The sequence below is a fragment of the Rhipicephalus sanguineus genome, chromosome 1, assembly GCF_013339695.2.
Source record: "Rhipicephalus sanguineus isolate Rsan-2018 chromosome 1, BIME_Rsan_1.4, whole genome shotgun sequence".
Lineage (NCBI taxonomy): Eukaryota > Metazoa > Arthropoda > Arachnida > Ixodida > Ixodidae > Rhipicephalus > Rhipicephalus sanguineus.
In genome coordinates, this window is record NC_051176.1 from 181,987,029 (window position 1) to 182,008,966 (window position 21,938).

At 44.9% G+C, this 21,938-nt stretch overlaps 1 protein-coding gene across 1 annotated transcript; it reads right to left on the minus strand.

The window, feature by feature from the left end:
• Window positions 1-7,783: 7,783 nt before the first annotated feature.
• LOC119380636 (claw keratin-like) lies at window positions 7,784-8,179 on the minus strand (the record flags this gene model as incomplete). Its single annotated transcript, XM_037648996.2, has 1 exon — window positions 7,784-8,179. A coding segment is annotated over one exon (396 nt), but the record flags the coding sequence as incomplete, so codon positions are not given.
• Between the last annotated feature and the right edge of the window lie 13,759 nt (window positions 8,180-21,938).

Below are 21,938 nucleotides of genomic sequence, written 5' to 3' on the forward strand. Positions count from 1 at the left end.
CTGAAAGGAACAGCGTGGCAGACGACGCTTGCGCTTGCGCTGTTTTGTGCGCCTGCGCGTACTGTTGCCGGTCTCGCAGATTATCGCCGTTGTAAGGCGCTAATACTGCGTGCGGTCGACGCTCGCGCGATATTATTAAAATTGCTGGAGGCTGTACTCGGTTGAACGAACAGGCTTAAGTGCCTGGAAAGAGCCCACTGAGAGTTCCGAATATGTCTGTCTATCCGCGAAGTAATCGCGCGTGCAGGCAAACAAGGGACCAGAGAGCATGCGTGTGAGAAAGAACTATTTTGCGGCTGTCGAATCCGCCTCCATCGGGTCTTCCTCCGAGCTTCATTTGACAGAGCACTTAATGTTTGACCTGTGTCGTTGCCGTAACCTCGATTGTCGAAATGCGCTTTCAGCGTCGTCGCGTGAGCACGTGCCATTACATGGGGGTGTTTGTCAACACCAAGGTCGTTACGGAGCCGATTATCGGTGACGCGGCTGCTCATTACATTACGGGAAGGTACCATGGTCTTGCATTTCCTTCCTTTTCTTTCTTTTTTTTCTTTTTTTTTTTGCGCATGTTTGTGGCTTAGTCCGTAAATTCAAAGGCGATTCATTCAGAAACCTTCTGCTACCTACGGCTCTGTAAGATCTGCGTGTGCCTTCGAAGAGAGGTATTTGATCGCGGGAATAATCGCGCACGCTGACGGCGTTTGCAAGCTCGCCCTGCTTCCTCGACAACGCGCCACGTGCGAGGCCGCGCTGCACCGCCTCCAAGTGGGGCGCGTTATAAAATAGCACCTGTGCGCACGCGTCAGGCCTGTAGGCGTCCCTCGGCAAACAAGCTCGACTGTAAATGGAAACGTCCTTCGGCTGGCCTTCCTCTTGCTAGATGTCGAGTCGTTTGCCTAAATTCAGGAAAGTAGTATGCGTGTGTTTCCACTCACATTTCATGATCTCGGAACAACGAGACTCACTAGTGGCTAGGCAAGGCGTCACACCGCCCCTTCCACCAAAACTTTTTCGGCTTCGTTATTATTTTCGTTTCATTCTTGTCGCGTACACGGGCAACGCTGGTGAGGAGAGCCGCCTCCAACACCTCCTTCCCCAGCACGCCTGAAATTGGTAAGTAGCGGAAACTTCGGGATGGGGCTGCCGGCGAAACTGCCGGTTGGATCGAGGTGTGTCTTGACGGAGATAACACGCGTGTGCGTAAGTGTAGAGCATCGCTTGTGCCTCGCCGCAAAATCCGGGACACAAGGAAATCGCCTTCCAACGGTTGCGACCGCGCTCGCCCAGGCGGTAGAAAGACGAGGAGGTCTGGCCCTGTCGGAGACTTTCTGTGTCATCTAGAAGCAGCTAGGAGACACGTGCGACGCTCGCGCGATCGGCCAACTTCTCCCTAGAGGGCGTTGATCTACTCTCGGCGGGGATATTTCGGCAGAATTGCTCTTTCATTGCAAGCAGACGCGTTCTGGTTTGCTGCGTTTTGATTTGCTCTCTCTATTCCCTCCTCCCGCTTTTCTACGTCTTTCTTTGCTTTATTTATCTCTTTATGCATTCGTCTGTCCTACTGACGAAGGAAGAAAAAGAACTGCAGTTTTCTATGAAGTACTTCCTTGAATCAGTTTCTCCCTAAGCACCGAATGCTGGCAGCGTACAGAGGGGAGCTAATGGCTGACGTTATCTCTTTTCTTTCTCTCAGCTTGTCCGCATTCCAAAAGCTCACTTAGCTACATACGAGGAGTGGGAAACGTTAGAAGTGGCGGCGGAGGCGAAGATAATATTTATCTCGTTATATTACCTCGATCCTAGTACAGTACACGCACGCTTGATACGAAAGAACAAAAATTCATAGGCGATTTGTTCGATGTTTCAAGATGAACTTGTTTTCGTAAAACTCAATGTGAACATTCCACGAGATACCGCGAAATAACGCTAATGACCATTTGTTTAACTGTCCGAGAACTCCTTTGGGGGTAATCAGTGCTCCGGCTGCATTTCACTATACATAGATGCAGCTAGGCTTCCTGAAGCTTACCGAAACGCGTTTGTAACATCTGTGAACACATGTCAGTTGTTAACAAGTTAAACCCTGGCACTCTTCATAACGGAATCGAACATCGAGAAAGAGTGTACGCATAGTTAAGATGGCAGATAGAGTCCTTGCACGGGACGCGTGCTCTGTGATATTGCCTTCTAAACGTGCACCAATAAGCCATGGTCGCTCCACTACTTCGTGCTGATACAAGTGGTCCTCAATATTATTGTTTTTAAACCATCTGTGGAATGCCTGTTTTTGAGGTTGTGTACATTTGTTTGAATACGCTCATCACAGCCTTACAAGAAGTATTGGTTTATTCTGCTACGAGCACGCGGTTTCGGGCTTGATTCAGTGCCACGGTGACTAAATTTCGAATGAAATCTTCAGGTACCACGGTTCTTGCCATTATACTAAAGAACTTTTAATGCTCAATATTAGAACGTATCGATTGGCGTACCCACCCGAAATTTATATATATATATATATATATATATATATATATATATATATATATATATATATATATATATATATATATATATATATATATTATATATATGTGTGTGTGTGTGTGTGTGTGTGTCGATCTCCACCCCTCGAGATATACGGGTGGTATTGTGTATATTGCCTCCTTCAAAGGTGGGGGAGGCTGCCAGCGATTCTGGAGTTCGAAGTCCTGTTCGCCTGTGATGCAGCGAACATCTGGCCTCAGCTATTGCTGTATTTGTTCTTTGAGGTAAGCCCACGAGTCCCTGGGCCTAATTCATTATGATTTTTGTGCGTAAGAACACTTCGTGCTTGACCGCCTGTGCCGTCCAGCGACCGTCCTTGAGAATCACTTAAGCATGTGAAGTGTTTTATGAATGAAGGCTGGTTGCTTTCATGTTGTTGTAATTTACTTCTACGGTAGCACTCTTCGAGAAAAGACTTCATTAGGGCCATAGAACTCTTTCAAAGTATTTGTCCTAGTTGCAGCGTAATCTGAAGAGAACCGTTTTATACCATTTGGGACGATAACGCTGTGGACGCTGTCAGTTGATCATGACGCGTAGCTACAACCTGAGCATGATGTGGGATGATAATGGCTAGACATGTAGGAGCGTGGAGGTGACGACGCGAAGCCGGCGTGCCTGCCCGCGCGAGCAAACGGCACGTTCCACGCCGGTGGCTGTGCCGGCTTCAGTCAAGCGAAAGCACTTGCCAGGTCGCCGGCGTCGTTTACTCTTCCTCTTTCACGGTCTCATTTGCGGCTGGATGGGCCAGCAATCGTTCTGGCGTGCGGTTGTGGTTTTGGTGCCGGTATCACTATATCCCCAACAGCACCGGCAATCCTCGGCTCATTTTGCACGATGCTGTTTTCGGCAACGGGCAGCCGCACGGACAGAAAATGCGATTAAAATTCTGAAGCAATGAATGGGTGGGCAAATGATTCAGACGCCTAGCGTATAACCAGCCATAATCAAAAGGACAGATTCATAAATGCAATGTTCCTGAACGTTGAAATGATCTTCGTAAGGATCGCATTGTTTTGACATTTAAGTTTCTGCACATATTACTCGAGGTTTTTATGAGTTCTTTTTGTTGTTGTTTTTTGTTCAGATTATTTCAGTTCATTTGTTGCACGTGACACAAAATGAATAGATTTTCTATAAATACAAACTTGTGAGCATTTCGCCTTCAAGGAACGGAAAAATAAGAACTGAAGACTATAGAGTAAGAGCGTGTCTTTTGTTAATATATTTATTCTTACTTTTTGTCACACCTGTTGTAAGCGCTCAAGTCCTTCCACTCTCTCGACCTTTTCAAGGAAGAAAAGATACGGATGTAGGGGACGCACAAACTTCGATATGGCCATGTATACGTGCTATTGCGGAAGAAATAAATTATTCGCCTCCTTCCTAAACGAAGAACGAACAAAAGACATGCCGGCGCCACATGCAAGACGACAACAAATTTCACCGTTAGAGAGTGCAAAATTCAGATTCCCATGGCACAAAATATTCCGTGTCCTGGAAATAACAGTCGCGGCGGATCTTCGCTAGAGCCGTATTTTCTCTACGCCTTGGCTTAGCCATCATCGTGCGTTTTCTATTTCAACTCAGGACGCTAGCTCGAAAACTGGCTGACCTTACTGCCTTCGTCCGTGTCACTTCGATACAGCAAGGCATGACATGAAAAATACATTAGAGACATTAATTTCTTTCATCATTCAACAGCACAACTTAAAGAAATTTTCAAAGTGGGACTAAGATAACGTTCAGGATCCATGCCCTCGCACGTTATTGTCACTGGCCACTAAAGAGTAAATGTCCTAGTCATTGAGCTCTTTCAGAGCCGTCAACACCTATAGTGAGGGATTCGCGGGGAATCCCCCACACACTAAAGGGAGGACATGTTTCCACTTTCAATCGCTTTGGAAACCACCGCAATAGCCCTCTTTTGTTCAAGATTATATCACAAACTCATTTACCGCACAGTCTTAAAAAAGAGGATCTGGCTGCACTGAGTTCGATGAAATGCACCGATTACAATGACAAGGGTAATAAGGAAGGCTACATCTGGTCCTACGTAGAACAGAAGCGCGTGTACACGCTTCTGTCCTTTAACGTGAGAGCTTTCAGGCAGCAGACGCAGCAAGTGCGTCTTCTCTCGATTGTTTAGCTACTCCTCCTGGTAGTGATGTGCATAGTTTGCAAGGAAGTGTCGCGCATTCTGCTCCCATTTCTACGGTAGACTAGGCTTCTTGACTTACCTTGCCACAGTCGTTCAGGAGGAACAATTAGCGGCAAGGTCTGTACTGCAACCCTGCTTGCGTGCAGCCGTACGTTCGTCCTGTATACTTCTACCCTTCTAATCTGTTCGCATTATAATACTACCATCGCCATTTATTTTTCGCTTGTTGCTCAGTTTTTGCACTTCAGCCAACTTCGCCTGATCTGTTGGGCAGCGAAATTTTGCGCTCTCGTAGCGCCACCGTCTGTGGCTGTGCCCTGTATAACAGAACGAGGACAGGGGGCGAGTTTAGAGCGCTCTCGGCTACGACGCTGACCTGATGTGTCCGTCAGCTGGTCTTGCCTGTATTCTGCAGCGGTCGCCTCACTGTCAGTCCTCGCGCTTAACCGCTTCTCGGCTTCGTTTCCGGGGTTTAACGTCCTAAAGTGACTCGGGCTATGGGATACTCTGTAGTGGATGGCTCCGGACAATTTCGACCTCTCGGGGTTTTCTAGTGCGTACTGACATCGCACAGTACACGGGCCTCTAGAACTTCGCCTCCACCGAAATGCGACCGCCGCGGTCGGGATCGAAGCCATGTCTTTTGGGTCAGCAGCCGAGCGCTATAACCACTGAGCCACATGCGCCGGCTTTATCGTTTCCTTTATCAGGTTCATCATTACTTAGGGGAAGTTCAGTGATTACTGTCTGCGACCATTGGCTGCAGGACACTCGTTTGCGAAGTCTTTCACTTTAATATATCAGTCAGTGCGCTTTTGCTACCCGACTCCTCCTGTTTTAAAGCCTCAGTTATTTTTGCCAACACTAGACAGAATTCCTTCTTGTCCCTGGCTCTTATTGGTTGGCATGTTAATCCTAATAACTTTGTTTTCTTTCTTCATTTTTTTTTTTGGGGGGGGGGGGGGGGGCGGGGCGATTCTTTACAACTGAGTACTCCAATAACGTGGGATCACCGTCATTTATCCTGCCTAACACATCTGTAAGCTGCAGAGAGTTCGGTCAGCAGAGATCAAGAAAACCATTTCGTTTCTTCTTTCCTCGTTTGGGTATTTTCACGTCTATTTTAGGTGACTCTTATACACAAAATGATATGCACCAGTCTTGCCCCGTTCCTTTTCTGATATTTTATCGAAATACTGTTCTGTTATTTCTAAAATAAATAGTTTATTTACTAATATCCATGTCAGCAGCCTATTCTTTCTCCACATTTGCAATAAAGGCGCCCATGACACCAGAACGCTGACTTCCTAATTCATCGATCCAATAATTTACAAAGGGCTGGGAGTTAATTCATTAATTTTAAATTAACTCCCAATCCCTTGGAGACCGATGTGCTACTTTTTTTGGCTGCTTTTTTTTCGATGTGTGCTCACCACCACTCTAGTTCACCAAAGTATACCACTGCAATTTCGAAAGGAGCCCTTCTACGAGTGTTCTGTCCGAGAGCCCCTGGCGTAGACTGCACGGAAAATGTAAGTCAGATATGTTGGCGTTCGACTAACCACCAGTTCCAATGTGTTCTATTGTGCAGCTGTCAGCAATAAAGCCTCCTGCCTTTACTTGTAAAGACAGTGTGCTTTCAAAGCCGGTTATGTCGCTTAATATCAGAAACGTATCAGCAAGTGCAGAATCTCATAAATATTGGCAAACTTGTTTGTAACTGAAATAGAAACACCAAATAAAATGTATAGCAGTTTCAGTAGGTGAAGCCTAAGTGCCAGACCATCTAGCCCGTAATGCTGAAGTTCTCAATTCGACTCCCCCTAATGTCGTGTTAATGTTTGTTTATAAATTTCTTGAAGCATATCGCCAAATGAATTCAACAGAACATCAAGCCAATGACCCTTTGCCTAATTTCTGTTGTATTCATTTGATTTTGTCTAGCAAAAGAACGAGCCCCTCGGAAAAAATTCCCCGTCCTTCGTTCTTTGAAGCACGTCGGAAATTTGACATGCATACATATATTTAACAAGTATTGATTGTCAGTTGCTTTATTACCCATTCGCTTTATATGGGTCGTATGAAGACTGCAAAAATTGTTACATGGAACGCTCAATAGCAAAGATGTTTAAACAAGTGGGTCATTGAGGACGGCTGCGGCCTGGATGGCGCAGCCTGCGAGATGCCAAGGATATTTTTCTGAGCTATTTTATAGTAACTAACAAGGAGAGAAACCTAGAAAATATTATTATTTAGGCGAAGTTTTTTTATTTGCTTCAGCAAAAATTTATCTCAACGCTTTGTTTGCCATTATGCATGAGTATGTGCATAAAAAGAAATTGTCTTTGCCTTAACCGGGTTGGCAGAAGCTGGAATTGATGATTCATTCTTGGGTGACGATACTTGTAGTGATTCAGAAGTACTTCTTTATGAAATGAAGACAAACATGTTTTCATGCCTGAAAAAAGCAAAAAAAATATATGAATCAGTTATTGTACCACGTACCTCGATGACTAATTCTGTAGGCGCGGATCATTAAGCGTGTCTATGCACTATACATGTTTGCGTTTGACCGACCAAACGTCAGATATCAAGTTTCATTTTTTTTCAATAGCAGTAAACTGGTAAACTGATCGGTTTACTTGTACAAGTATTGCAATCCATTAACAGCCCTCTATAGTGCCTCTTAACCCGCATTTTTCGTCGTCTAAGTAGTAATAAAACGTACTATGAAGATTCTGGATGCTTTACAGTCAAGCCCTGTCTTTAACTACAGCTCTTCCTTGTTCTCCGAAGTTAGGATTATATAGGAGACGCAGTGGCCTCCAAGACGACGCGCGCTCTCTCTCTCTCTATTTTAGAGGTCATGCTTCGGTGCTGTTGTTGTGCTAACCCCATCGAAATGTGGCCTCTGTGGCTCGGATCGAAAATGCCACGTCGAGATCAACGGCGCAACGCCACAGCTACCACTGACTACTGCGACGGGTAGCGCATCTCACACGATGACGTGAAATCCGATCATTATTTTGCAATTCCGAAGTACCATATGCAACTTACTAGGCGACGTTGCGCCGGGCTCTACCATCCGCCGTAGCCTCCGTAGCCTCCGTAGCCTCCATAGCCGCCGTAGCCTCCGAAAGCTCCTGCACCGACACCACCCAGAGCTCCGAGGCCGAGACCGTAGAGGGGCATGTAGACGACGCCGCCGTGTCCGTATCCGCCGTTTCCGTGTGTGCCACTCAAGCCCGAGTGTGCCACCACCGCGCCGCCAGAGCTGACTTTGTTCACGTGGTGAACCGTCTTGACTAGAAATGAAGGCCCCGGCACGACCTTTCCGTGGCCATAGCCGCCGGAGTTGAGTACCACCACGCTACCGCCCACTCCCGTGCTAACACCGCCGCCGTAGCCACCATCAACCACGGCGCCGGCCAGCGCGACGGCGACGAGCGAGCACAAGACGACGGCCACTGCCTGTCAAACGAAAACGCATAGACGCATGCTCACGAGCTCCTTCTGCGAGTGGCATCCAGAAGCCACGAAGCCGCGATTGCTTTCTCACATACCTATTAGCGAAAAGAAAATTCGCACAGAACGTGCACAAGAATATGTGCTCGCAGCGAGCACCTGACTGCCAGACCAATATTTCCCACTGCAAAACGATATACGACGCTCCCTATTGTATAGCTCCCAATATACGGGTGCTATGCAATAGGGAGCGCCTCAGTGCTGTTTCGTGTACCGTACTTTATAACTTGTAATATCTACAGCGTATTTTGCTGTTTTATGCTGCCTATACATATGGAAGACATGAGGACAAACATATTGATTGTACTCGAACTGTAATCAATCAGGCCCTTTTCACTGTTGCTACAAACAGACAAAATTACTGTTATCTTGACCCAACAGCAAACATCAGTATTCTACCGCATGTTTTTCACCATATAAATCTTTTTATGTGTGTACCGAAATATGAAGACTGTTCAGTTGCCGTAATATAATAATAATATCTGGGGTTTAGCGTCCCAAAACCACGATATGATTATGAGAGACGCCGTAGTGGAGGGCTCCGGAAATTTCGATCTCCTGGGGTTCTTTAACGTGCACCTAAATCTAAGTATACGGGCCTCAAACATTTTCGCCTCCATCGAAAATGCAGCCGCCGCGGCCGGGATTCGGTCCCGCGACCTTCGGGTCAGCAGTCGAGCGCCATAACCACTAGACCACCGTGGCGGGGCTGTTAAGTTGCCATAAATAGCCTCATAGCATAGCTCTCCATTCGCATAACATAGTTAAGTACAGCAAACCAGCTACTTCTTACTTTCAAATAGCATTTGCGCCCGACTGAATATTTGCATAAATCGAAGCTTTTGGCATATTTGCGTTAAATGTTAGCAGTTTCAAAGCGCAAAATCACACTCACGACTATAATAAAAGGATATACATTTACAAAGATATTATTCAACTTAACCGGTGTCTAGCGAGGTGCTCTGAAATACGTGTCAGCATTTGAAAAGGTTGTCACGCAGGGTTAAGCTCACGTTCTGACAACTCTAACATTACTGCCTCCTAACCTATCATTTTGAATAAGAACAATATAATTGGCGTGATGTGTATTTCTTCTCAAAGAGCATAACAAATATTATGTGGAGAGCCTAGTATTAACGGCAGCTATTAGTATATTTTCCATCGCAATCACTTTCCGTTAGGGCAAACGAGAAGTTCTCCACTACTTTTTTGGATGGTTCTTCATGTGGCAAAAACATTAGGCTCATTGTTCGACGTCGCCTTGTCTTTGCCGAGGTCAAGGCACAAGCAAAGCCACTTACTGAGCCTTAATTATCCTCGTAGCCTATAGCTGTAGAGTAGATCAAAACTTCATAAAAGCTCCTTTCTTCATCGTTTACAAAAATTAGTAAAGGAGTTGTTCTTTAATCTTTAGGCATAGAGTGAAAAGATAACTTCTACTCTGAGATGGCCACTTCGTCTCTTTCCAGGTTCAGTCAGTTTCTGTCAGGGAAGGCTCAGTTATTTGAAAAGATAGAAACTGCTCAGAAATACCCGATCTCGAATATCCAATGCGCTATAGTATTTCGTCGTTTTCCTGGAAATAAAAAAAAAACACTGGTCCTGCGTTTAACACAAAGATTTCCCTCTTACCGAGAAAACATGACATTTTAATCCGCTGACTTATTTAGTGCGATTCACACAGTACCGCGTTCACACCGGCACTCTCTTGGGGCCACGAAAAGTTCCGAATGAGAAATGAAGTCTGGCTGCGGTGCGTCAATGCCTTGCTGTGTTCATAGGTGTTCGAACCATTTCTAGCGCTTGAAGTTTGCGACCTACGCAGGATGCACATGCACTGCTTTCTCGCACGTGTCTGCAACACGTGCGAGAAATATCGCACGCTGTCAGCGTCGATAAATATCGACGCTGACAGCGCGCGCTTCCTCGGAAATTCCATGAAACCTAAATGTGCCCTTTGGAACGCAACAACGTTAAGCAAAATATTTCCGAATTATTAAGCTGCACAAATTGAATGCAACTGCCAGACAATGGTTAAAACTACAGATGTTAAAGCATTTACTTACGAGAGTCTTCATGGCGTTGGTCGGTTCAATGAATCAGCACAAGCTGCTACAACTGATCCTCTTCGAACCCGCGGGCTTCTTATATACTGTCCAAAAAATGTGTGCCGGAATAGAACACAAGGAGGGTATTAAGTCACGTCGATATTTTCTGCGCTTTCTTCGTGTTTTCGGCGGCTCCTCCAAACAAAGGCAACATGAGGAAAATTATTAAGTCAAGAGCGGCATTCGTATTTCAATGTGGAATGTTCGGCCGAACCACCTGCGGAGTCACCAATTCGAACTTCCAGGTGGCTACGTGGATGGCATGGGCTTCATAAAAACGACGCGTTTTGGTGGCCCCCGTGTGAGACGCAGCGCCGAGTATAGCACAAAGGCGGCCATGTTTTGCTGTAGTTGGCCGTGCGCGCTTTATGTTCATCCGCGTCTTCATTTTTCCTTATGGGAAGCGGGAACGCACGGAATCACTGCAAGTCTTGACGCGAAAACTTCTTAATTTCTGTACACTTCGTTTGGTTCTCTCTAACATATTGTTCAGCCGTTACGGCTGTTAGCAGAGTTTTATCATATTCTAATAGTTATAGTGCATTGTGAGAATGCGCATGAGGCATGAAAAATTAGGTGTGAGGCATGAACAATTAAGTGTGAGTGTGTGTGTGCGTGGGGGGGGGGGGGGGGGACGTGCAAGTTCACGCAGATCTTAAGGCGAAAGTCTTATATGTCTGTGTTCGCAGGCCAGGGTGAACAAAATATGGTAAAAAATAAAAAAAATACACTTGAGCACGCGAGCTGCACGTCTACTTCGTCTCTGCGCCGTTCTCGCGAGCAGCAGCGTGAGGCACGTGCTCCACACCGATCCTGCGGCGTTGGCCCTGCCGAGCATGCATGTTCTGGACAGGGGGGAGGCGCGCGAGTCGCGTTCGCTTCTAGTCGGGACCGGACCCACTTTGGCTGCTTGTGCTCGCTAAGCTGCGGGTTCTTGCGCTGCTGTCGCATTTCGAAAACTTCAATGTACGGTGGCTACACTTCGACGCGTGGGCTCAGACCTTCACTGCAAATCGCTGTGGGTCAAATTAGGCTTTCGCCTCACATTCATAGAAAGTTCTCAGCATCCCTCGTAATTTTTTTTGAAGCACCAGGAAGTGTTAGCCTGTGCCGCACACTATTTGTAACAAATATAGAGGTAGTGAATCTACACAGTCAAACTGTGCCGATTCAATATATGCTAGAATATGGCCAGTATGCGCAAAGAAGATCCGCTAGAATTTTTCGCTTATATCAGCCAATTATGATTTCCGGCTATATGCGCTTTCTTTTGTTATTGAAGAAGACCTCTTAATAGCCTCAACAACTTGATTTAAACAAGAACACTGTTCTTGGCTTCGTTAGCCTGCATACGCGAAATTTATCTTGCCATATTATTTAAGTGGAACTGTCTCCTGCGGCAAGCTTCTGAAGACCACAGGCCGTATTCAGAAAACGTTCCGTTATTAGGCTAATTGTTATTTGAAATAGGATAACCGCTTTCGCTAATAATAGGCCCAGAGCAAGGATTGCCCCGTGCTTTCTCTGACGAAACACTCTTACACGAGAGCGTTTTGTGAACATGGGGCCCTTATTTATTTGGATTACTTCGAGTTGAGGAAAATCGCACACGCGAAAGTCATGCCTTCGCGGCCACCGCTGGCCAACATTAGCAGATTTAGTAACACGCTGTGTAAAAGTACTGTGCGTTCCTTGGTTTGTTTGTTCCTTCTCACTAAGAGTAATGCAGCCAATTATGCAGCAGTTGATGGGCGTAAACTCGCATTATTGAAAACAGGAAAGAAATGTCTTTGTCTAATTAAGGCAACAGTTGCAACTCCTATGCGTCAGCGGGTGTTTCACGGCGCGCGAACAGCAGCTGCACTGTTCTACCTTATACTATACTATGCACGGAAAAAGGCTGCTCACGGTACGCTAGCATAATCTTGAATGCTCGCAGAATCACCCTTTTTTTTTGCTTTTTATAATACAACCTGCCGTTTAACTCAGACTATTCGTGGTCAAATGTGACGATTTTGAAGTATGCCCGCGTGTGTAGCACAAAATGCGAAAATATTACATTGAATTTATTTTCAATTTCATAAAGGCGTAGCGCAGTAAGAAAAAGATCTACAGAGATGCCCATGTCCCTACTTATTGATAAATAAATCTATAAATAAGTTTATTTATTTATTTATTTATTTATTTATTTATTTATTTATTTATTTATTTATTTATTTATTTATTTATTTCGTTAGTTAGTTAGTTAGTATGCTATTGGAAATAAATGTTCGCTGCGATCGTGTTGCCGGCTTTTCCACAAAGTTAAATTGCTGTGCGAATAAATTGTTGTGAACTGGGGAAAAAGTTTGCAGCTCTTATAGCAGTTCTCTGTGCCACAAAGGACATAGCTGCTTGTTAAAAGGGAATTTTGAGGGCTTGTTTCTTTGTTTGACACAACCTTAGTGAAAACCAGCAGACAGTGAAGCCAAGGGAGGTACAGGGGACGTTAATTGTACTGTTTTAAGAGTATCGTAGAAATTGCGATATAGATGTGAAGAAAGTAAAGTGGACGAAAAGACAACTTGGCGCCGGCAGGGACCGAACCAGCAGCCTTCGGATTGCAATATTTATATATTTTCGTAATATATAAGGAAAACACGAAAAATGAAGTATAACAGTGCATGCATACAACCTGAGATGGGGTTCCAAGGACAAAGACGTCTAGCATGCACACACGGCCACTTTAAACTACAAAATCGGCATTAAACAAAAGGAAGGGGGGAGGGGGGGGGGGGCGTCCGCACCGTTCTGCGATACTGCGCATTCATAGCGAGGATCTTGTTCCGGCAGACTTGATGGCTTCAGGTAGTGTGCGAGTGTTTATTGGTCAGCTGTCATCTGGAAAGAAGTTGTCGCACTAAGTTATGCCAGCTGCCGAAAGAAAAGAGCGTTTCACACTGGCCGTCATGGATACGAGCGGCGCTGGCTAACACACCCAGGTTGACACGCACAGAAATACCTATTCATGTGAACGGGAGGACGACCACCACCGTAGCTGAATTGGCAGATAATGGGACGCGTTATCCAGATATTCTGGGTTAGGTCCCTACCGGCAGCAAGTTGTCTTGCGAAGGAAGCGAAGTACGCCCAATCGGGTATCGGTATCGGAAGCACACGACCTACTTGGAGTGTTAGCGCAATACTATCACGCTGAAATAAGGGCGTACTAAATTTATCACCTGAACAAAAGTTCCATTTGGGATTTTCAGTAAAAGCGCTGCATTACTGGCGGTTAATAAATCTCGCAAAAAGCTGAAGCAGCACTCTTCTTCATTTTCTCATCACGTCGTCCACTATGAAGGAAAGCCAGAAAGATCTTAATAAGTGACATGGCCACGTATCCAAAAAAGCAGTGCCCATGCAGCGGCACTGTAAACGGCATAGGTCGGCAAAAAAAATTGGAGCGAACTCGGACTCACTCAAGAAATATATTTTGCTTTGAGGGCTCACTGGGGCTCGGACACACCAAATTTTTCCACAACCGGACTCACCCAAACTCAGACTCACTAAACTTTTTCTCAACCGGGCTCACTCGAACTCAAACTGACCAGCACATTACTCAACCGGACTCACTCAGACTCAGACTCACGGCTTGACCTGAGTCTGAGTGAGCCTGAGTGAGTTGAATCATGAGTCCGTGAGGGTAAAATTAGATTCTATTGCGATAGCAATTATATGGACAGACTTGGCTGATTTTTGCCGTCGCCGTCATGTACCGGATATATATATATATATATATATATATATATATATATATATATATATATATATATATATATATATATATATATATATATATATATGTCACAAATTAGCGTGTTATAAAGCGCGCGCGCTGCCGCTTTCAAGCAGCTGCGAGACAGAACGACGCGAGCCGCGCGCCCAACAACCGCGAAAGACGAAAAAACAAGCATCAAAAGACGCCGGCGCGCCGCATCCTCCTCACCCAATCGAGCCAGGCGCAGACGACGCGATCAAACGCCCGGCAAATCCTGGATCTTTCTAGAAGGAAAGGGTGACGCATCCGCGAGCGATGCCGCCGCGATTCGAACATATGAGAAAGCTCTCGCCCTTTCTCTAGCCTTAGCTGTACTGCACGCCGAAGAAACCTCCCGACGCTTCTGGAAACCGGGGAAGAAGGGATAAAAGCGTGCAAACGTCGGGCAGTCGAGTCGGTCGAGAAGAAGCGAAGCAGTGAGGAGAAGGTAAGACAGTCAGCGAAGGAGTGAGCGAGTCAGTCGGCCCGGATATGGTGAAGTTACGCTAAGTGTGGCTCCGTTAGCCAAAGAAGACGTGTTTATGATGGTGTGAGGTCAGTCGATCGTCGATTTGGAAGAATCCGATGACGACACCGTGTGAGCTGTGACAAGTCACGACGACGGTTGAGCTACGACGATCAACGCTGGAGCTGGCGTGAGTGTTTCCTTGAAGAGAAGCATTCGATTACCGTCCAAGTATTGTGGACTGGATACGCCATTGTTTATTCAGGACTTTAACAGTCGTTGAATAGTTGTAATGCATGCGATTGCATTTGTAGCGTGTGATCGGTTTGTTTAGCTCCCGTTGTGTAAACACCATATGAGTTATATTGTGAAGTTGTAACTGGTACTTGCCGAGTGTGCATGTGTTTGTATTATCTGTATTGCCTTAACTGAGAATATATTCCGTTTTCGTTTGTGTTATCGACTCTCGGCTCTGACTCGGTCTTTGGACCACAACCGGCGTTCGCTGGCGCCCGCGCTTTCGTGGTGCGTTTTCGGAGGGCCGTGACGCCAGCCCTTCGAATCCGCCCGGCGATTGCCAACCCGATTAACGGGGCAAGTGACTATATATATATATATATATATATATATATATATATGTGTGTGTGTGTGTGTGTGTGGCACAAAAAGAATAAAGCAGAAGAAAAAAATTCGAACTACCCGACCATGGATTCGAACCATCAACCCCTCTCTCCCCAGCGCGCTGCGTTAGGCAACTGAACCATGCGCCATGCAAGCGCCGGCGAAATAACGGCGAGCTATTTATATATACCATTTACCGCTGGTGGTGCGTAAATCTCGGAGGAGCTTGAGCGTGTTTTCTATCACGCAAAGGTTTCACATTTTCCTTCAAGTTGAAAACTGCCCTTGAGACGCGCACCACAACAAAGTGGTCCCTTTCCGTACTCCCTCGTGATGTGGAAGGAAAAAAAAAAAACAAAGAACACCGGGCACACCTTGCGTCAGACGCCTTCGTGTGACAGGAGACGCAGAGGGGTCACTGCACGCGCCGCAGTTTAAAAAAAAACAGAAATATCGAAGAGCGTTTGATTCTCCATTGTTGACACGCAGTCTGGGGCCACTACCCCAGAGTGGGTATGTGCTATAATTTTGAGGAAACAAACAAACAAACACTGTCGACATTTGCAGCGCGTTGCTCAAGCACAAAGACGTCATGTGTATACCTGTGCGTTCATTTCGGGGGTCCTTCTTTGTGCTTCAGCGGCGCGCTGCAAGTATCCAGCTGCTTGTCGTTCTTCATGTGACATTCCAATTTCTTGCTATCGCATTCATTGCTTCGCCCTTGCGGCGAAACTGTGACTTTTTTTAGATCACGTTGTCAATGCTCTTTAACGCCAATATTGCACATAATCGGTGCTCTACGATACGCCATTTGATCTTATACCGTCACATGCGAGTTATCAGTGGTTTCAATTCAGTAAGGACATTTTATGAAATATGCTACTCACATGAGATATTTCTATCATGAAGTCCCTATAGAAGCGCTTGCGGGGGAAGTCCCCTCCCCCAACTCACGCCACTCATCAATAAGTATTGAGATGGCGCAAGAACGCTAGTGCGTTGAGATATATGTCAATATACTTGAGTATAAACCTAAGCCTATATAAGCCTGGTAGTAATGCCGAACATTAGTAGATAGAACCATATATCTCGGCAGTAACAGGTGGAGCTCACTCACACTCATTCAAGAAATATATTTTGCGCTTACGGCTCACTGGGACTCAGACTGACCAATATTTTAATCTACCGGACTCACTCAGGCTCAAACTCACCATAATATTACTCGCCCGGACTAACCCAGACTCAGGCTCACGGCTCGATCTGAGTCTGAGTGAGTCGACTCATGAGTGAGTTTGCCGACCTACGATAAACGGTCTATCAAAATTGAATCAAAAGCGCTTGTGCATACGTGACTGCCGAAATACAGCTAAAAGAGGTCAATTGAACACATGAGCGTTACAATGTATGCGTCTTATCCCGACATACCACAGCATGGCGAAGTCGAATTTTCTTGTCTTCACAAAGAAAAGTAATTTCTTTTCTTGCCAAGAGTACTGAATTCTCTCCTTCTTCAAAAGTGGAAGTTAGTTTTTATACACTGCTACAATGTTGCTGCGATATGCAGTTTGCGGGATGCAGTGAAAATGCTTGCTCTTCTTTTTTTTTTCAATTTGTTTGCGATTGCTTGACGTACTTGCAACACCACCGAATCAAGTTCGCTCTTTTTACTTTCACCAGAGTCCTCATCTTCCTCAGCTGAACGGTGATAAACGGCTTTGTCGGCCGTCCTTTATATAATTAGAACTGCCCCCGAAATGTAGCGTTTTGCCAGCTGTCTCGGCACGCGCTAAGGTCCCACGTGGAAGAACCGTGCGGCTCTTTGAAACCCGGAAGCGATTCGCAAAATTTCTGGTCCATCCGCCAGCGTAAGATCTGGAGCGAAATGCACGTGTTGCGAAAGGCTTCGTCCGATAATCGCGATTGCTCAAGTCCAATCTCGAGATCAGCGCGCTTTTCAGCCCCAGCTTCGCCATTAGCAAATGGAATATCGTGCTGAAGTACTTTACCGTCCCAGCTCAGGCACTGCAGATAAGGCTTTTTTCGGTAGAAGATATCTGCCTCAAAGGTCCGCCAATACTTTACGTCTATCAGGCACAATTGCCTACTTCATGAGGAGGCCGTGAACTGAATAATGCGTTGAACGTAGATACGCCCCAGTGGTTGCCTTCGCAATTTTGCAGACGGTCGACAACATTCCCGCTTTGCGATTGCACTGATTTTCACGGTGAAACACGTCCAGTGACAGCGGCCACGCATTCAGATTTGTTTCAGGGATAATAGGCCTACAGAACTTGAATTACTCTTACTTTTCCGTCTGAGAACTGGTGAAGCCGTGGCACTGACGAGCTGTGGCATACCCATAATATTCCATCAACTAATCGGGAATATAACCGACTGCGATGAACTAATTAATGTATAATTCGTCATCGAACTCGAGCAGCATTTGTTACCTGCAAACATTACTTTACTTTTCATTTTGTTTCAAATCGATGTTGATAAGTACTGTTTCACAGCCGTTTTTATGTGTTGCGACAGGAAAGACCAGCGAGCCGTTTAGCAATTTTCACTATCAATCAGCGATGCAACACGCGTGTGGGTCCCGAATTTTCTCTGTGAATTACACAGCTGAATGGTTTCCTTTACAACATTTCAATACGCTACGAGACAGGCAAATCATCATAACATCTTAAAATGTGCGACCAAATCTTTGTAAAACACTTCATAACGAACTGGAACCGCGCCGTGCGAAGGTGCGGTTTCAGCGCAACCTGCTGGCTGGCGTGAAAATACATTTTGCCGATACTGCTCAGTATTTTCGATCCACTGAAATCGCATTTTAGCACTGCCCTTACGTACTTTCTTTGTGGATGTACTGTGCCGAAGCTCGGAGAGAAATAAGGAGAGAAGTGAATTTTATTGAGCGGGTTCCACATCGAGGAATCAGTGTGCTACTTCAGGTGACATGGATTATATGTAATATGAAAATGCGCCAACTCATGCGCGCAACTTACACATTCACATTTGAATAAAAAAAAAGCATTAATTATGGTTAATATATTAGAGTTAGAGCGATAAAGTCATCGCAGTGTTCAAAACACTGGCCAGCGTTACGCCATGCTTGTGTCGATATATTGTCATTTAATTTATTTAATTTATGAGTTTAACTGCGCAGTAGGGTTACATGACAGGAAAACGTAGGCAGCAAAAAATAATAAAAACTCACAGGGTCCCTTATGCATTCGCCTAAGACAACTCGAAAACGAAAGCAATCCGCTGTTAGCCTACAGCAGAGCAGAGAGCTGGGCGAGTTGGTTAGGATTCATGTCAGCAAGAAACAGAAGAAAGAAGGAAGACCAAACGGGACGAAAGAAAGAAGACCAAACTAAGCAGTCTGTTAAGAAGAACAAGTACATTTATACATACTCCCTTGTTTATGTATTTGTGTACAAGTTTTTTCGGAGTGCGTGTGGCCTTATCGTGTATGAAAATATTTTTTTTTAATTTTTAATAAACTGCTTAGTTGCGAGGCGGCGTCCGTCCGGTTTGGTCTTCCTTCGTACTTCGGTTGCTTGCGCTGCTTTACAGATGAACCATCCGGTGGGGCTATTATATTTTCTGAAGAAAAGCAGAAAAAAACGTCAACAAGAAAGAGAGGGAAGACACGCAGCGCGGTGTATCTTCCCTCTCTTTCTTGTCTACGTTTTTTGTTCGCAGTTTTTTGTTGTTGTTTCTTTTTTTTTAGAAAATGAATACGCATCAACTAACCTAACTTACCATTTTGGGACAATTTTATCGCCATCGTCTTCATCATCGGAGAATGAGAGGCCACGTGAGTAGCCACACACTTTGTTGATGCTCCGGCTCATGATGACTATGATTTATGGCTCAGCCCTTTGTAATGGGTTGACAGTAGCAAGTCACATGGTGTAACGCCTGCGATTCTGCGCTTCTGCCACGCAATATTATATCCTTTAACGCGACTCCCTGTCCGACATGACCACTATATAGGGTCGTCTTCCAAAGCGCTTTTTATGCACTGGCGTGGCTCTGCGGTAGAACACTTGATTGCGACTGAGAATGCTCGGGCTCGGTTTCGGCTCAAACCATAATGAATATGGATATGCTGTAGGGAATCCTAGTCACGCTAACCTTATTACTTCACTTGATCTAGTACAAAATAGCGCTGCTCTCTTCAACCTTTCTAACTACGACCGTTGCGCCAGTATAACTTAAATGAAGATTAACATAACAATTATCGCATTTGCTAACCGCCCCAGTCACTCGTCTTTCGCTATTTCATCAGAATTTCTACCAATCCCCACATCATGACGACTACATACTCCACACCGCGTCGATTACCTTGATCTCACATCTCACACTGCGTCTCACACCGCGTCTCACACCGCGTCGATTACCTTGATGAAGTAGGAAGCGAACAATGTGGCATGAAATATTTCTTTCAGACTCATTCCCCGTACATCTCTTGAATGGAACCATCTTCCCTCAAGCGTCGCCGCCATCACCGATAACAAACTTTAACTCCGTGGATTACCTAACATCGTAAAATCAGGGCAATCATTGTGGCATGAACTCATTACACTTTGTATGTTTTTATAACTTTTAGTCGCTGCACTTGTTTCTTTATTTCGTTTATTTATTTTTGTAAACACTCCCTCCAATAATAATTTCTAGCCCTGAGAATATTATGAACAGATGAATAAATTTGTTTACCTTGCACATTTTTGCGTGGATGATGACTTTCTACCCGATAAAATTTTCTATACCTGGGAATTTCTGTAGAAACCATTCATAGACCTTTCAGATTATCTCCGACAGAGGCGAAAGAGGCTGGGATGTCGGAAAGACGGAGTCAGCCTGCAGGACATGTCTTCGACTGTCTGCTCTTTCTGCAAGAGGGATGATCATGAATCAAGCAAATCGCAAATAGCACAGAGAAAAAAAGAAGGCTCCTGATTTATCCAACTCTCGACACGTTATATATACTTCTCACTTTGGAAGTCAAAATTATTCCGCAATAGAAAAGTAGTATCGTGTACAGTCATTCCTTTTAAATGCGAAGCATTTCTTAGCGAACTTCTGCGACTTTGAGCGTATCTATCTATCTATCTATCTATCTATCTATCTATCTATCTATCTATCTATCTATCTATCTATCTATCTATCTATCTATCTATCTATCTATCTATCTATCTATCTAGCCGCCTACGACTTCGTGCTCTCCTGGCCGTTTCGTTAATCGGATGTATACCAAAATTGGTGTGTCATAACGTGACCTTATTACGAACATAAATGACAAGTCATATCATGAAAATCATGACACGCTTGTCATGAACAGCATGATTTACATTCCACGGCCTTCCGGCTCTTGCGGCCGTTCTGTTAATTTCATATATACCAAAATTCGTACGGCGTGACAAGAGTTCATGACGAACATAATGACAGGTCCTAACATGCAAATCATGACGCGCATGTCATGTGCAGCATGATTTACGTGACATGATCTCGGGGCGCTCGCGGCCGTTTAAATGAAGGGATACATACGAAAACTGGTATGACGAGACATTTCTGTATGACGAACATAACTGACACGTGGTAACATGAAAATCATGATATGCATGTCATGTACGACATGATTTACATGCCATGATCATGGCGCACTCGCGACCGTTTCTCTAGATCGATATACACCAAAATTGGTACTGTGCGATGTGACTTTATGAAGAACATGAATAACAGGTGGTAGCATGAAAACCATGACATCCATGACATGTATGTCATGATTTACATGCCACGCTCATGGTGCATTCGCGTCCATTTCTCTTGCGCGATTTACACCAAAATTGGTGTTACGCGACACGACAGTGTGACGAACGTAAGTGAGACGTGGTAGCATGAAAATCATGACATGCAAGTCATGTACGACCTGATTTACATGCCACGCTCATGATGTGACTGTATGAAGAACATGAATGACAGTTGGTAAGATGACAACCATGACATGCATGTCATGTATGTCATGGCTTAATTGCCACGCTCATGATGCATTCGCGGCCGCTTCGCTTGTACCTGAGGCGATCTATAGCGAAAAGTAGTACTAGCACCTATTGAATCATGCTGTAGTTCATAATCATGCAAACTTCATTTTTAGGAAACATTCAAAATGCGCAAAAAACAAGGAAGAATCACCAATTGGGAACAGGATCACTACAATATAGGAAATAATAATCGATTCACTCCTTAGACGAGTCACGTCCCTCGCGGTCTCTGAATCACGCACTACACTGGGACACCGCACATGAACATCCAGGCGCTTGTCTGTGGACCGGATGGTTAACCTGCCTCAAAACATGAAAAATGCCCGTATGAACGGATTGTACAAAGTCGTTAATACGCGCAGGTATAAATAATGACGGGCTTTCAGTGTTTCTCGTAATTCTGCAAAGAACTTTTTTTTCATGCATGTAGATTTAGCTTGAACACTCTCTCTATTTCCATAGCCATCAAAATGCAGCTACTATCAAGAGGAAACAGAACGATTACATATGAGCAGGCTCCCTATTATTGAGTTTCACTTTCTAGCGTTGAATAAGCCATATTTTGTCTCGATGGCATAATAAATGATCATTTATCATTCCACCTAGAAGTTACTTTATCAGGATATCAGTTGATAATTTAAATAAACTTGCTTTACAT